The following is a 14,467-nucleotide window of genomic DNA, read 5'->3' as shown; positions in this document are numbered from 1 at the left end:
GGCTTTTCTTATGGGCCCGAATCTTAGTGGGCCATATCTAAAATTTAATATCATTTCATAAATTGCATGCATTATATGAGAATGGCCCTCACAATTTGAAAATCTTATGTCCCGTGCATAGCACGGGTAATAACACTAGCTGAAGCTCAAATAACTCACAGGGCATGTAACATATATATCATTTTTCCAGTTATATCCCTGAAACCAAGACCCTTTATATTGTGATCGAATGCTTGAAAATGGTTCTTAGCTCTCATATTAAGGGCTGATCTTAGAGGATCAAGACCCTATATATTACATGTATTTCTCCAAAAAATTTGTAGTAGAGTACAACGCTACACTAAATTGATCAAAATAAACCACCAACGATACTCCATATTGCACACTACTGAATGTGAAAAATACATGACACAAATGCAAGAAAAGCATTGCCCACATCATGTTTTATAGCATACTGAAAAATTGAAGAAGCAAATCTCAAGCCTCTCAAAATCTCAAATGAGGATCAAACCAAAAGATTACAACATCCAGAATAAATAGTAGTAATGGAAAGGGACACTTCCCAAACTCAATCTTGTGAAACATAGTATACAGTGTTTGCAAAAGCAAGGCCACAAAGAACAGCCTCAAAGAAAAAGAATCACTAGGAACAGAGTCAACCAGTATCTAGTGCAAAGTCCGATCAGCAAGCACAGCCACCTTGTTGATCAGCTTCTGGGAGAGTCTCCTGTATGCCTTGGAAGTATCTGAGGTACAAATTTCAAGCAAATTAGGAAAAATGAGATGCAACGGGTTAAGGAACCCATCCAAATGAAACTGACAATAAGACGCCAGAAGAGTGAGGACGGGGACGTTCAACCAGTTTTGAGCTATGCTGCATCATTAGTCTTTCGATTCAAAATAGCTTCTAGTGATTGCATTGCACATTCACTAGTTATCCAAATGTGTAATTGCTTTTAACGAACCGATCAACTATAACAAAGATGAAGCACTAAGACTAACAAGAAAGCATAGCTAAGATGTTCTAAATCCTATTCAAGCCTTTCCAATAATGGAAATGTAATCTGATTACGTTATTCCTATGTCAAATAGTAGCATTTGTATTATGTAAATCCACACACGAACAAATTCAGGACCCTAGCCACTAATGTAGAGTTGCCTAGCCCCTATCGAGTTCACAAGTTATGTTTTCTTGGTCTATAAATTCCTATTTGGTTCTCGTAGGCGGGAATTATCCAGTATATAACACAAGCGAGTTGATCCAAATTCAGAAGTCATATATAGACGAATATGTAGCTCGTGCATATTTGTGCCTGACAATGCAATTGGAGAGACGGGATAGCATTGATCCTACAAGTAACAAATTGTGTCAATTATACTATTTAAATCCCACTTACATGTCCTGGTCATGCTCGTTGGCTAAGGCAGCCTTTGCAATACAAAAGAATGCTGCATCGACATTGTAATCCTCTTTGGCTGATGTCTCAAAGTATGGGATGTTCCCTTTTGATGCACACCATTCCCTAGCCTTTTTCTCAGAAACCTGACATCAACTCAATCAGAACAAAGTACAAAGAAGAAACTAGTATAATATTACCAGTTCGACTTATCAACTTACCACTCTGCTATTGCCACCGTCTATATCAATCTTGTTTCCTAGTAATATAAATGGGAATGACTTTGGATCAGGTGGATTTGCCTGCATCATAACCAAATACCATAAATTTCCAGTAAACAAACAGGGATATGTAAATGGGCCCATTGAATAAGCATAAGAGCTGTAGACTAAAGATAATGATTCAGCCAGTGATAGCAACACATACTATCATTTGCATAAGCCTCGTTTAGTCTGCATCTACAGTTACTAGAATATATTGTAGTATATATTTCATGCAGGATCCAACTGAAGTTAAACTTATCGCACACACTGAATCAGTTATCCACCCCAACCCCAATAACTGAAAAACATGAGTATGGAAGGAATGATAATATTGGCCTATCTAACTACATCAATATCCTACCTTTTAGACATAACAGACAAACATGTAACTTTTTTTATATATCCAAACATAGAAAGATATCTGAGGTGATAATTGTAACCAAACATAAATTGCGCCCATTCCAGAAAATCCTTATTCTCTTATTTTCAACTAAAATATGAGCCCTACATAACAATTGACACATAATATGCAAAAAAGGTACAGCAATTGATGAGCAAACCTTAAAATAACAACCCGGGTCGAATACAGTAAAATATCACGAACAATAAAAATTTCAAACAAAAAATCATGTACATGGAAAATCCATGCCATTAAGACATCACCCCTCAGCCATCATTTAAACAAGAAAGATTCATGTAAGCAATAAATTAATTTCCACTTCTCCTGAAACTACCATAGCCAGCAAACCTTTCTTTCTGCAACTAACTAACATAAGATATAAATTTGTAGCTTAATACATCCATTATTAGATACTCAACATCCATTGCTCGTAGACATTTAGAAACTACCAACAAATGAAAAACAAGAAACCCCACAAGCAACAAAACATGAAAAACAATACAGGAAAATCATTTGAAAGCAAACTACAAAATCAAGACAACTGAGCATACCAATAAACTGTCTAAACAGAAGACACAAACCTGCTTCAGAAACTCTTCGTGCCAATTGTCAAGAGTATCGAAAGACCTCATTACGTTAACGTCGTAGACCAAAACACAGCAATCCGCGCCTCTATAAAATGCAACTCCAAGACTTTGAAATCTCTCTTGGCCAGCAGTGTCCCAAATCTACCAAACACAAACACAAGTTCAAAAAGAGAAACAAAATCTAGAGAAAAAAGCAGCTGAATACCCACTTGAAGAGTAACAAGACGATCATCTATTTGAAGCTCCTTCGTTACGAAATCCGCCCCAATAGTAGCTTTATACTGCTGACTGAATTTCTTATGCACATATCTATTCACTAGTTAAAGAAGCCTCACACATTGTAATCAAACAATCCATCAAACATCAACAATCATCAAGCTTCACTAAAACTAAATAATTATACGAAAAAAAGGATACTGATTCATCAACGACGTTTTACCAACCCTGACCAAAAAAAAATCATAAAAATCAACAACGTCACACACGTCAATTCAAATAGTGTAACCCTAAAGTCGACAACAATAAATCAAATCGCACAAAAAAACTGAGAAAAATGAAATAGTATCATCAGCATCAGAATACCCGCTGTCGCCGAGGACGATCACTTTGAGTAATGTTCGCCTACGCAATGACATTGGAAACTGATTTGAAATCCAAAATCAACAAAAATTTCCTGTTTTCAACAATCTCAATTCACCAATTTCAGAGGAAAGGCAGAATTTTGTGTGTGAGAAGAACACGGACAGGAGAAAGGGGCGCCAATTTCGATCTGAATCACAAACACTATTGACTTTTTTTTTTTTTTTGTTTGGTAATACGAATTTAGGCGGTACAACATTCCAACAAAAACATTATTATATATATAATCAATCATGTAAAATGGATATACATAATCGAATTGGATATATACGTGTTTGCATATGATTTTACTTTAGCAACTTTCTTATTATTGCTAATTATTATACCGACCAAATACATTAATCTATATCCAATTATTCTTGTCTTTCTATTTTTCTTTTTTGAATTTTATGAATACTCTTTATTCACGTAACATAATTGGTAGTCATTTCAATTGTGTCTATTTTTAAGAATCGGATAGTTAATTTGAGTGTTAAATTAAAAAGATCTTTTGTTAGTATTTATTTTAGTCTTGATCATCTTATGCTAGGACTCTTATCAAAATGAAATAGACTTTTGTCTATTTTCACCATTTCTACATCATGGAATAAAGAATCAATATAATTTTTCCCAACAATTTTATCGTAACGGTATAAAGAATCTTACCTTTTTTTTTTTTTTGCTTTTGTTGTCTTCGTAGAATCTTAAGAATTTATAAATTTGGAACACTTTTACCAAAAAAAAATATATATTATTGCAAAATTCTACTAATATCTATGTATTGATATGTGTTTTATTTAAGAGGATTGGGTGTGACTGTGAGGTATTGATATGTGTTTTATTTCATGTGGTTTAGTTGAAATCTATTCTTGTTCACAAACAAAATTTAGGATTGAGTGTTATGTAAAATATTTTTCTCCAATTATATAAGGTCAAATCCTATTTTATGTTTTTTTTCCCGCATGATTCTATAAGTTAAATGTTACTACAAAAGTGTTGCATAATTCCTTTTCAAGATCTCACCTTTATAGCAAGGGTGTAGTATTTGATACTTCTACTTATAAAAATTAAGATTAGTCATTCTTCAACTTCACTTCATTATTATGTATCAACGTTATAAAGTGAACAACGTTGTGTTGGGAAACTCTCTTAAGCAAAATACTGTTACTACAAAAAAAAAACAAAGTAGACATAAAAACTCTCCTCAACTGCATTCACTATCGATATCTAAAGCTCGAGCTGAGGACTGCGATTAAACGACTATATCTTGAACAATTGCTTCATTTTGAAAAGTAAGGCATTATCTTCAGTAGACAGATCAACCTGCACATCAATAGAAATTAGTATTAATTTTGATAGAACTTCATAATATTGGAGAGAGTAATATGAGATGAGATGTACAAACCATGTACTTTTTTCTTAGTGCATAAACTGAGTCTTGTGTGATCTTGCTCACAAGCTCATCTTCCATCTCAAAATCTCTCCCAAGCATCTTCTGTAGCTCCTCCGGATTGCTCCCAAGAATCTGCAAAGAATCAATCACCTTGCTTAATAGGAATTTTTTTTTAATCCATCTAGTAAATACTTTATGATCATACATACATTAATGGTCAATTCATGGCATAATCAACAACCCTATGCTCATCATCTTGAATATATACTATCCTACCAATTTCTGCAAATTCTCTTTCCGGGATACATAAAGGTGTTCCAATCTGTAATAAGATGGAGGAAGAAGAAAAGAATGCAGTTAGTTAAAATTGTGTATTACTAGAAAAAATAGACTGTAATGCCTTCAACGACATGAACATCTAAGACGATGGGATCTTTCGTCCTCCAGATTACTGTGGGCATGATCTTAAGGACACAGGGAAAAACTGGTATAGCTGCATATTCCCTTTTCTTCTCAAGCATCGCACTCGCTCTCATCACATCCTTCTTCTCTACTGCACCAATACCCATACCTCCCATGGGTACGTTAACTTCCTTGATCAATGCTTCTACAGTGTAGATGCCTGAACATAAACTCTCTCACCATGTTTTCTAATCCTACTCATCACTGAATTGACATATGCCATAGCAGATTTTTTGATGACCTCGATATCATCATTAGGCCGCACAACGTACAGACTAGTGCCTACAATAGCATGCTCAAGTCCCTGAAATTAACACAGCAGAAGAAACATAAATCTTGGTATTGAGTAACTAATAGTATTATAATTTTCTAAATTAGTAGTTACCGGTGCAGCAATTTTGATACCCTGGGAAATCTTGATTTTTTTGTGATGCAAACACTCTCCCTGTAAAGAAACAATGAAGATGTTAAATTCAATCCGTAAAATTTTGATCCCACCACCATAACACTATAATAGAAAAGACTACTACACCAAGTTCATAGCATAGCGCCTTACATTTAATATAGTAGTAATAAGTAATAGAGTAAGAAGTTTCACCTTGAATCTGAGGCTTCTTGACAGGGTGGGGCGTTAGCAACGAGCTAATTGAGCTAACAACGGGTGCCTGCGCAGAAAAATGCTTGTACGAAAAGAAACAGAAACTTCTCCCAAAGGGACTAGAATGGAAATTAATGAAGCATACTTGCAAGCCAGCGACAACTATACGATCTCCTACGCGAAGCATCCCGTTTACTAATGCCACATCACTTGTTCCTTGAACCACTTTAACCTCCATAACTGTAAACTTTGGCAAAGTTGCATTACTATCCTTCACACCTTTATTTTTGTTTTTGGAAGCTGCATCTTCTTCACTGTTTGGCCTTTTACCGTCAGAATCAACGATATCAGATGGAATTCCAGTGTTCTTCTTTTTCACTACAAAAATATCTTCCTCGTTTGAAACAGATGCACCATCACCCATCTTACTTCCTCACAGCAAACTAAAAAGTAAAAACAAAGAATTTATCAATTAAGATGAAACACCTAAGGAAAAGCTATATTCAACCGTTTGAAATTGAAACTACGTCCCAATAGCAGATTCATAGTAGTAATAATCAGGCATTTGACAACAATTATGAACGAATAATCACGTGCAGTTACCTAGTTCGCAGTCGTCAATTTAAGAGAAATTATATTTCTATTCGGCGATATATATCAAGTCAGGATTTGACTATTTTATGATGATTTTACGATGGAACACCTCTATTTATACATTACCTTAATTAGGATCTCACAAGGAAATATATATAAACATATCTTACGGAAATATATACAAACCTTAAATTTAAAATTATATGCGAATCATATACATCCCACCAACTTATTCAACTCACTTTCTACTACATTTTTTAAAACTCGTGTCAAGTCAAAATGTGTAAAATTATGTGGGAGGGAGGGAGGGAGTACTATATTTTATCAATTTAATGGAATAGTCATTAACAACAGTTAAAATTTAGTGTGCAAAAACAAAAAAGCATTTGCTCCAAAATTCAAATGGGCATCAATGGCGTATGTGGAATCGATCTTGCAGAAATGCACCTCCTTCCCTCGAATCCGGCAACTGCACGCCCACCTCCTCGTCACCGGCCTCTTCAACCTCCCCTACTCCCGCTCCAAGTTCATCGACTTCTGCGCCATCTCCTCCCTCACCTACGCCGCCGCAATCTTCCGCTCCCTCCCCGCCCCCTTCACCAACGACTGGAACGCCCTCATCCGCGGCCACGCGCAGAGCCACCACCCAATCAACGCTGCCGCGTGCTACCTCCTCATGTCGCGCGCTCCCTGCCGCCCCGACGCCCTCACCTGCTCCTTCTTCCTCAAGGCCTGCGCCCGCGCATTGGCCCGAATCGAGTCTCTCCAGATCCACGCGCAGGTGGTGAAATCCGGCTTCGACGCCGATGTTCTCCTGCAGACGACGCTGCTCGACGCCTACGCGAAATGTGGGGATTTGGACGGTGCGCGCAAGGTGTTTGATAAAATGTCGAAAAGAGATATCGCGTGCTGGAACGCTTTGATCTCTGGTTTGGCGCAGGGGAATCAGCCGTATGAGGCGCTGAAGCTGTTTGGTGAAATGACTGAATCGAGCATGATGCCGAATGAGGTCACTGTTCTCGGCGCGTTGGCTGCGTGCGCGCAGCTTGGCGCAATCGGAGAGGGTGAGAGAGTGATTGATTACATACGGAGTAACCGATTTGATGAGAATGTGATTGTGTGCAATGCTGTTATCGACATGTATGCAAAATGCGGGATGGTGGAAAAGGCGTTGATTGCGTTCGAGGGCATTAGGTGTCGTAGGAGCATAATCACATGGAACACGATGATCATGGCGTTTGCAATGGACGGAAATGGAGAGAAGGCAATGGAGCTCTTCGGTCGTATGTGCACAGACGGGACGACCCCAGACGATGTCACTTTCTTGGCAGCGCTCTGCGCCTGCAATCACGCGGGGATGGTGGATCAAGGGTTGCGCCTCTTCGAATCCATGGAGAAGCATAGCGTGAGGCGAAACATGAAGCATTACGGGAGCGTGGTGGATCTTCTGGGACGAGCGGGGAAATTAAACAAGGCGTTCGAGATCACAGAGTCCATGCCCATGCCGCCGGACGCCGTGCTATGGCAAACTCTCTTGGGCGCCTCAAAGACACATGGGGACGTGGGGATGGCGGAGAGAGCATCAAGGAAGCTCGTGGAGATGGGGTCGAGCGCCTGTGGGGACTTCGTGCTGCTGTCGAACGTGTATGCCGCACACGAGAGGTGGGGCGACGTGGGGAGGGTGAGGGACGCGATGAAGCAGAAGGACGTCAAGAAGGTGCCCGGGTTTAGCTACACGGAGATGAATGGCACCATATTCCAGTTCTACAATGGCGACAAGAGCCATCCGAGATGGAGAGATATATATAAGAAAATCGAGGAGATTACGTTTAGGATCAGAGAATTCGGATACGAGGCAGAGACGAACTATGTGTTGCATGATATAGGAGATGAAGAGAAGGAGAATGCATTGTGTTATCACAGTGAGAAATTGGCTTTGGCTTTTGGGTTGATTAGTACAAAGGAGGGGAGTCCCCTTAACATTAATAAGAATCTTAGGATATGTGGGGATTGCCATGTGGTGATGAAGCTTGTTTCCAAATTGTATGATAGAGAGATTATTGTGAGGGATCGCACAAGATTCCATAGGTTCAAGGAAGGATCTTGTTCTTGTAAGGAATTTTGGTGAAATCTAAAAGCATTATTTATCACAACCAACAATAGAAGAAGAAATTTAATTTAGAGAATAATTACTACAACCTTGTTGTAAACAAACAAATCTTAAAAACAAAATGAAGTTCATTAGTGTTGATATTACATGTGAATTGTATCACAATCTTTCTCAAGTCAGTGATGGAGGAAATGTGGCAAATAAATAAACAGGGATGAAATAATAAAGAAAATAATAAGCTACAGTTTTTTCACTCACTTTGACACATACAGAGCCTCCTACTGAAGATGTGGCACAACAACTAGTCTTTTTTCAGCCTCGCCTCGTAGCCCCCTTCGGGCCGCTTCACCAGTGTATATGCCGCGTACGTCCCAAGCAGTTTGTCCCACAAGGGGAAGAACGGTTGCGAATAGTTGAATTTCGTACCTTGGAGCTGATGGTGAATGTCGTGGTAAGCAGTGTTGTTCTGGAAAAGCAGATGGAAGATATTGCCAGGCAGCCGGAGCCCACAATGATCGTCCACGGTCTTGATCACAGCGAAACAGAAGAAGAAAACAGCAGTACGTGCGGTCATTCCAGAAACGAGGAAGGATATGGCACCACCGAACGTGTCCAACAAAAGGCCTTCCAGCGGATGGTTGTAGAGAGCCCCGATGGCGTAGGGGACTACTAGTTTATGATGCTGAGAGTGGATGTGGCGGTAGAGGAACTTGTTTAGGTGCATGTAACGATGCACAAAGTATTGCCATGTGTCCATCACCAGCATAGCGATCACAAATTGCACAGCTTGGATGGGAAGAGAGGGTTGGACAACGTCCCCGGAAGAACTTGTATTTGAAGTTATCTGCAACACTAAGCATAGAACGTTAAGTTTTATATAGCAGAAGAAGCACAGATAACATAACAAGCAAGGAAACAGAGTCGAATAACATCAATGTGCGTTTCGATCTCAATCACATTCATAACTTTGGAGTCTCCTCAATTAGTAAACATTCAGTAAAACTGATCATGAACACAAAAGGGTCACTTACTATTCAAGATTGGCAATATGCAAAGATTTCTACATTCCTACGTCTTTCGACCAGATATAAACCAAACAAGTTATCTCAACTCGTAGAAACAATCAAGTGCTTTCGGAGATCAAAATTACCTAATCCATCTCAGTAAACAACCGATTGATGTATACTATCTTTATCCATATACTACTAAACAAGCTTTTCAATCTGCAAATGGACTAGCAAGCTATGTGAAGAAATTTAGAAGCCATGGATTTACCAAGAAGAGCAATTCAGCAACAACAGCCTGGAAAAACTGCTGAAGAAGAACCCCCTTGATCACAGACCCTAACGGCACCAAATTCTTCTCGTTTTCTTCTGTTCTCGTGTGCAACCTATACTTATCTAATGGCGGGAGGAGCTGATAGAACCCGGCATACAGCCAGTACACCACAAGCGGAGCAAACGTCCCCATCGTTTCATCGCTCGCGTATCCTTCCCAAAACACCATTTTTGAATCGAAAACTTTTCACCTCTAGCACCTATCCAACAGAAACATGCTATAAAAACATATGCACCCTGAAAAAAGGAACACAAGCAAACATCAACGCAAAATCCCATCAATATAAGTTCAATATGCAGTATAGAAACTGAGCTAATTAGCCTAATCTACACACATGATTCAAGAATCATAACCAATCAAATCACATTATAAAGAAGAGTTAGGTATTCAATTTTTTTTTATTTGGTAGCTGCTCCTAATGAACTAGACCGCATAAACGGAGATTAAGAATAAATGCTGATTAAAAACAAAACCTTCAATAGAAATCAAAATGGCAGAATCAAGAATGCCCAATTTGCATTAACTGAGATTAAGTTAAGCTGCTACATTTGGCCATTGAAAAAATTACAGAGAAAGATTAAAATTTGAGATTTGTAGTGAGCAGGAGAAGATGAAGTTGGGCGAGATACTTACAGAGAGGGATGGGGCAGATTACAGATCCAGTGGTGCAGAAAGAATTTACAAATGAATTCACATGCGATTTGAGAGCAGAGTTTTGAGGGCAGTGAGAGTTGTCAGAGATGCTTTTGATAATATTAGCACGAGATTCGTTGGGGAAAAAGGCAAACAGATAGATGATCTAGATTTAATTTTAATATTTTTAAAAAGTATTGCTAAAATTTTATTAAAGTACGCTTATTTAAGATTATGAGTTAAAATAAAATTTAAAAAGTGCTGTAAATTTAGATTGAAATTGAAAAAAGTACTAGTAATAGCAATAATAACGATAAATTTTGCAAAAAATAACTGATAATAAAATTATTTATTCTAATTTATAAATGAAGGAGCGTCTTTTTATTTAGGAAAAGGAAAAGTTTTTCGTTTTTTTATGGAATTTGAATCGGAATAGGGTAATTATGTAAACATTTTTTTTTAATATTTGTAATTTTGGAATTTTAAAAAATTAATGAAAATAACAAAATCACACCTAAATTTATATCTCAAAATTAAAATCAATTAAATGAAAATAAATTATCAAAAAAGAATTGTTAGTTCAATATTCTAGACTGAGATTTTCTCGTTAGAATAATTAGGAGATTTTGAGATCAGTTAAACACTTAAACCCTAAACCTCACCACCACTACGCATTTTGTCGAACACATACTGCACAAAACTTGTTGCTGTCGATCGACATGGATTTGGACGATCTCGACGATGGCCCGAAGCAGGCCTCGACCCGGGCTTCTCGCTTCGCGCCTAAGGGCGCGAAATTCCAACCCAAACCCAAGCCGAAAGCGGAACCTCCATCGTCATCGGCATCTTTGTCACTGCCGCCGCCCAAGAAGGAAGAAGTCGACGTCAAGCCCGATATCAAGCCCTATATAAAGCTTGAACACGACGATAACGGTGCAGCAAAAATGGAGGTGGATGATGAACCAGAGGATACTGAATTCAGAGATGGAGATGAAGATGAAGTTGTTCGAGAAATCGATGTCTATTTTTCTCCTTCGATTGATATCGAGACACAGGTAATTAGCCATGATTGGCTTCTCTTTGATGAATTTGATTACGAACTTTGCATTGACGATTGAATTCTAATGATTGTGCATTATCGATTTTTTGTTCCTTAGTTATATCTGCTTCAATATCCACTTAGACAGCCATGGAGACCTTATGAATTGGATTTGGATGGTAGATGCCAAGAGGTTTGCACTATTTTCTATAAATGACTGAATTGGTAATGTTTGTAATATTGCCTAAATTTGTGAAATATTTTAGGTGAGAGTGAAGCAAGCAAGTAGAGAAGTGGAAATTGATTTAGCCATTGATGTTGACTCCGCGAATTATGATAATGATGCTGATCCCCAAATCCAGTTGAAGAAACAGGTTTTCTAAATTTATGTTTTAAAGTTTGTCATTGTTATTACTTTCTTGAGGAAGTTACTGTTTACATCAATCCTTATATTTTCCTCTCTTGCTAGACTATTGCAACATCATGGATTCCACACCGAACTCAAACAACTGGATACACAATTGCTGATCTTACTGGAAATAAGGCACGTCCCGTTGATTTAATGTTTGTTAATCTGATCTCCTTGGATGCTGGAAGAGTTGCTCATTTAGATTCTCGTGTTGTGCAGTTACACTTGAATCGTATTCATGCAGCTGTACAACTTCGTCCATCGATGCATCATATTGGTGTGGCGGAATCTAAGAAGAAGACTGCCGTGTCCAAGAATGTTGAGGATGTGGTGAAGTTAGAAAAACAGCAGGAAGCAAAACCTTCTGGGATGTCAAGGAAACCGGTTACATTTCTTTCTTTCACACAGACATAGTTTATAGAGATTACAGCAATTGATGAGAGGGTTTATAATCATCTTAGTTTCATTTTCTAAGTGTTCTTCCTTGTTAAGTTAACATGGCAAAAGTATAGTTGTATACTTGTATTGGTACCAAGCGGATACCCTTGTGAGAAGCTTCTCGTGGTTCTATCATTTGTATTCCTGGATTACCTCTGTTACATTAACCTTCATTGATTTTAGTTACCCACTGAATTGCAGAAAGCTCTGGAGCAGACCAATGGCAGTGTAGAACAGGTATGCAATTGTTCACCTCCATTCTCTATAATGATGTAAAGCCACCATCCTTACAGAGGGGTCTGAACATCAGCCTTCTTCCATTGATGCATTAATTCTATAGTTTGTGGCAAGGGCATGCTGAGGAAGTCAAATGGTTTGGAACTGTTTATGCCTACTTTAATAATTGTTCTTTGTTTCCTCATCAGAGCTGGATTCGGCTCAAGTACCACAACACGATGAGTGACATAACAGCAGGATATCTTCGGAAAATGATGGAACGACAAGGCTCCGAGATTTCATTATCCATGAGTTTGTATGTTTATGTGCCCATTTTTCTAAATATTTAGGTTCATATATTCACAATTTCACAGTCTCTGATTTCTTTTCGTTGTTTGAAGGGATAATTATCTGAATAGCTTGTGCCCTGGCATTTCTGGTGGTGGTTTGAGTTCCAAAGTTCCTCAAAGAAGGTAGCATGATTGTTTGAGGATTTTGTTTCTGTAATTCTTGTTCTCATTTATAAACAAGGTGGAAGCTATAATTTCCTAATGTTTAGCTATTGCCCTGACTCTTCTTCTTTTCAGCTATATTTTTTGACTCAATAGATTCCACTTTCATTGTAGAGCTTTTGTCGTCAAAAAATCTTTTTCTATCTATGCTCTTCTTCCTACATCGACTAATTTCGCTTGATGAAGAGCTATTCTACTAGCAAGTTGACTCAAATGCATCCCCTTTTCACCTAGCTGTTTGTTTTGTTTGTCTCTCGCAATATATAAATAAGCTTCTAAGTTTTAGTACGGATTTGGAGATTAAATATTCTGATGAAATTAATCTGAGTCAGAATACTTAATTTGTTTATATCCTCTCTTTTGCTGCCTTGGGTGACAGATGATCAATTCTTGATCTTGTGGGAATGGAAGCTTAAACCATTTCATTGCTTCTCCTCATTACTTATTCATCGTGTTCTTGTCAAACACTCCTCCGACTACAACCTCATGGCAATATTCAATCTAGTGTTTCCGTATTTGGTGTTTCTATTCCTGACATACACTGGATCCAAGTTGTTTGAATGCCTAAGTCACATAAATCAGCTTTATTTCACGTTGCTGAGTTGATTTAGTGAACATGCACACGTGATGCTCGTGTTCGTCTTACATTGTGACGTTGTTGCAGGTCCTTGCTGGCTAAACCACTGAAAGAACGGTTTCAAACTTGGCTTCTTGAGGTCTGTTACCTCTTCTTCCGTTCCGTCCATGATCTTGTATTGTCTTCCTTCTTAAAAAACTAGTTGATCTTGGCATCAATTGATTTTGTGATGATTCTTGAACAGAACCCTCATCAGCTTCATAGATTCGACACTCTGAGGTACCTAGCTCCCGATGAGCCGATCGAAGAAGTGTTAGCAGTCTTGCAGGAAGTTGCTTTATTAGTTCAAGGACTTTGGATCATTAGAACCTCGTTGTGTACAGAGATGGGTAACGGTGAAGTTAGGACTATAGCTCTTGGTCTATTTAGCAAGGACGTGATCGTAAGGGATGATCAAATACCAAGCAAACCAGCTGATCTGAAGAATGCAGTGAAAAAATTCCTGCCTAACTTGGCCAGAGAGAGACCTATCTTTAATGACTGGAAACTTAAAGAGCTTCCAGATTCTAAGTTCATGGAACTATATCCTGCCATTGTAAAGAAAAACCAAGAACAGTGGAAACCCATGGAGAAACTTTATCCTCAAGATAAGAAGAGGCATGTTGTCAAGACCCCAAAATCTGGCAGTTAGTTAGTTGTTGAGAGTTAGTATATCATTTTTTTGTATTGGCTACATTGCTGAACTAATTACGTGCACGTTTTTATGGACAAATAAATTAAATTTACTTGGCCAATTCACATGCATTAAATATATGCCCTTTGTTTTAGAAGCTCCATGGAACTTTAACCTCCTAAGTATAAGTTTATATGTGAAGAAATGTTT

At 38.1% G+C, this 14,467-nt stretch overlaps 5 protein-coding genes across 9 annotated transcripts; 2 read left to right on the top strand and 3 right to left on the bottom strand.

Annotated features, from left to right (window-relative positions):
* Nucleotides 1-415: 415 nt before the first annotated feature.
* Nucleotides 416-3,469, bottom strand: LOC125217574 (ras-related protein Rab7-like). Its single transcript, XM_048119091.1, has 7 exons — nucleotides 3,230-3,469; nucleotides 3,065-3,091; nucleotides 2,857-2,956; nucleotides 2,642-2,788; nucleotides 1,619-1,699; nucleotides 1,398-1,543; nucleotides 416-746 (listed from the first exon to the last, which is right to left on the bottom strand). The coding sequence occupies exons 1-7, from the start codon at nucleotides 3,280-3,282 to the stop codon at nucleotides 683-685; spliced, it is 618 nt and encodes a 205-aa protein (XP_047975048.1). The 5' UTR covers nucleotides 3,283-3,469; the 3' UTR covers nucleotides 416-682.
* A 938-nt stretch (nucleotides 3,470-4,407) lies between these two features.
* LOC125185551 (eukaryotic translation initiation factor 5B-like) lies at nucleotides 4,408-6,249 on the bottom strand. 4 transcript variants are annotated; one of them, XM_048082106.1, is made up of 6 exons: nucleotides 5,864-6,249; nucleotides 5,719-5,785; nucleotides 5,506-5,565; nucleotides 4,868-5,402; nucleotides 4,671-4,790; nucleotides 4,408-4,588 (listed from the first exon to the last, which is right to left on the bottom strand). In XM_048082106.1, exons 1-4 carry the CDS (start codon nucleotides 6,140-6,142, stop codon nucleotides 5,266-5,268), a joined length of 543 nt encoding a protein of 180 aa, XP_047938063.1. In that variant the 5' UTR covers nucleotides 6,143-6,249; the 3' UTR covers nucleotides 4,408-4,588; nucleotides 4,671-4,790; nucleotides 4,868-5,265. The 4 variants fall into 4 exon arrangements, with proteins under 4 accessions (XP_047938063.1, XP_047938064.1, XP_047938061.1 ...); XM_048082107.1 differs by having other exon boundaries at nucleotides 4,868-5,424; nucleotides 5,719-6,249; XM_048082104.1 differs by having other exon boundaries at nucleotides 5,719-6,249.
* Nucleotides 6,250-6,677: 428 nt separating this feature from the next.
* Nucleotides 6,678-8,465, top strand: LOC125223744 (pentatricopeptide repeat-containing protein At1g34160). The gene has a single exon (XM_048127031.1). The coding sequence runs from the start codon at nucleotides 6,725-6,727 to the stop codon at nucleotides 8,438-8,440; it is 1,716 nt and encodes a 571-aa protein (XP_047982988.1). The 5' UTR covers nucleotides 6,678-6,724; the 3' UTR covers nucleotides 8,441-8,465.
* A 50-nt stretch (nucleotides 8,466-8,515) lies between these two features.
* LOC125223745 (very-long-chain aldehyde decarbonylase GL1-9-like) lies at nucleotides 8,516-10,519 on the bottom strand. 2 transcript variants are annotated; one of them, XM_048127033.1, is made up of 3 exons: nucleotides 10,394-10,519; nucleotides 9,698-9,996; nucleotides 8,516-9,266 (listed from the first exon to the last, which is right to left on the bottom strand). In XM_048127033.1, the coding sequence occupies exons 2-3, from the start codon at nucleotides 9,926-9,928 to the stop codon at nucleotides 8,724-8,726; spliced, it is 774 nt and encodes a 257-aa protein (XP_047982990.1). In that variant the 5' UTR covers nucleotides 9,929-9,996; nucleotides 10,394-10,519; the 3' UTR covers nucleotides 8,516-8,723. The 2 variants fall into 2 exon arrangements, with proteins under 2 accessions (XP_047982990.1, XP_047982989.1); XM_048127032.1 differs by lacking the exon at nucleotides 10,394-10,519 and adding an exon at nucleotides 10,234-10,363.
* A 530-nt stretch (nucleotides 10,520-11,049) lies between these two features.
* Nucleotides 11,050-14,378, top strand: LOC125223060 (DNA-directed RNA polymerase III subunit RPC5-like). Its single transcript, XM_048126020.1, has 10 exons — nucleotides 11,050-11,448; nucleotides 11,551-11,625; nucleotides 11,699-11,806; nucleotides 11,902-11,976; nucleotides 12,061-12,225; nucleotides 12,481-12,516; nucleotides 12,705-12,811; nucleotides 12,897-12,968; nucleotides 13,672-13,723; nucleotides 13,829-14,378. The coding sequence occupies exons 1-10, from the start codon at nucleotides 11,113-11,115 to the stop codon at nucleotides 14,273-14,275; spliced, it is 1,473 nt and encodes a 490-aa protein (XP_047981977.1). The 5' UTR covers nucleotides 11,050-11,112; the 3' UTR covers nucleotides 14,276-14,378.
* The last annotated feature ends 89 nt before the right edge of the window (nucleotides 14,379-14,467 follow it).

The sequence above is a fragment of the Salvia hispanica genome, chromosome 4 (genome assembly GCF_023119035.1).
Source record: "Salvia hispanica cultivar TCC Black 2014 chromosome 4, UniMelb_Shisp_WGS_1.0, whole genome shotgun sequence".
Lineage (NCBI taxonomy): Eukaryota > Viridiplantae > Streptophyta > Magnoliopsida > Lamiales > Lamiaceae > Salvia > Salvia hispanica.
The sequence above is the reverse complement of the archived record's forward strand: the minus strand, read 5'-3'. Positions and strand labels throughout refer to the sequence as shown.

What these genes read in the sequence shown, in the direction of transcription:
- LOC125223745 (XM_048127033.1), bottom strand. Translation starts at nt 9,928, where the DNA reads ATGGTGTTTTGGGAAGGATACGCGAGCGATGAAACGATGGGGACGTTT. An exon ending in TTGCTGAATTGCTCTTCTTG is followed by an intron (nt 9,267 to 9,697) that starts GTAAATCCATGG and finishes TTAGTGTTGCAG; the next exon opens with ATAACTTCAAATACAAGTTC.
- LOC125223744 (XM_048127031.1), top strand. Translation starts at nt 6,725, where the DNA reads ATGGCGTATGTGGAATCGATCTTGCAGAAATGCACCTCCTTCCCTCGA.
- LOC125217574 (XM_048119091.1), bottom strand. Translation starts at nt 3,282, where the DNA reads ATGTCATTGCGTAGGCGAACATTACTCAAAGTGATCGTCCTCGGCGAC. An exon ending in ATCGTCCTCGGCGACAGCGG is followed by an intron (nt 3,092 to 3,229) that starts GTATTCTGATGC and finishes TTTTTTGGTCAG; the next exon opens with GGTTGGTAAAACGTCGTTGA. An exon ending in AAAACGTCGTTGATGAATCA is followed by an intron (nt 2,957 to 3,064) that starts GTATCCTTTTTT and finishes ACTAGTGAATAG; the next exon opens with ATATGTGCATAAGAAATTCA.
- LOC125185551 (XM_048082104.1), bottom strand. Translation starts at nt 6,142, where the DNA reads ATGGGTGATGGTGCATCTGTTTCAAACGAGGAAGATATTTTTGTAGTG. An exon ending in CAAGAAGCCTCAGATTCAAG is followed by an intron (nt 5,566 to 5,718) that starts GTGAAACTTCTT and finishes GTTTCTTTACAG; the next exon opens with GGAGAGTGTTTGCATCACAA. An exon ending in GTATCAAAATTGCTGCACCG is followed by an intron (nt 5,403 to 5,505) that starts GTAACTACTAAT and finishes ATGCTATTGTAG; the next exon opens with GCACTAGTCTGTACGTTGTG.
- LOC125223060 (XM_048126020.1), top strand. Translation starts at nt 11,113, where the DNA reads ATGGATTTGGACGATCTCGACGATGGCCCGAAGCAGGCCTCGACCCGG. An exon ending in AAATCCAGTTGAAGAAACAG is followed by an intron (nt 11,807 to 11,901) that starts GTTTTCTAAATT and finishes CTCTCTTGCTAG; the next exon opens with ACTATTGCAACATCATGGAT. An exon ending in TTCAAACTTGGCTTCTTGAG is followed by an intron (nt 13,724 to 13,828) that starts GTCTGTTACCTC and finishes ATTCTTGAACAG; the next exon opens with AACCCTCATCAGCTTCATAG.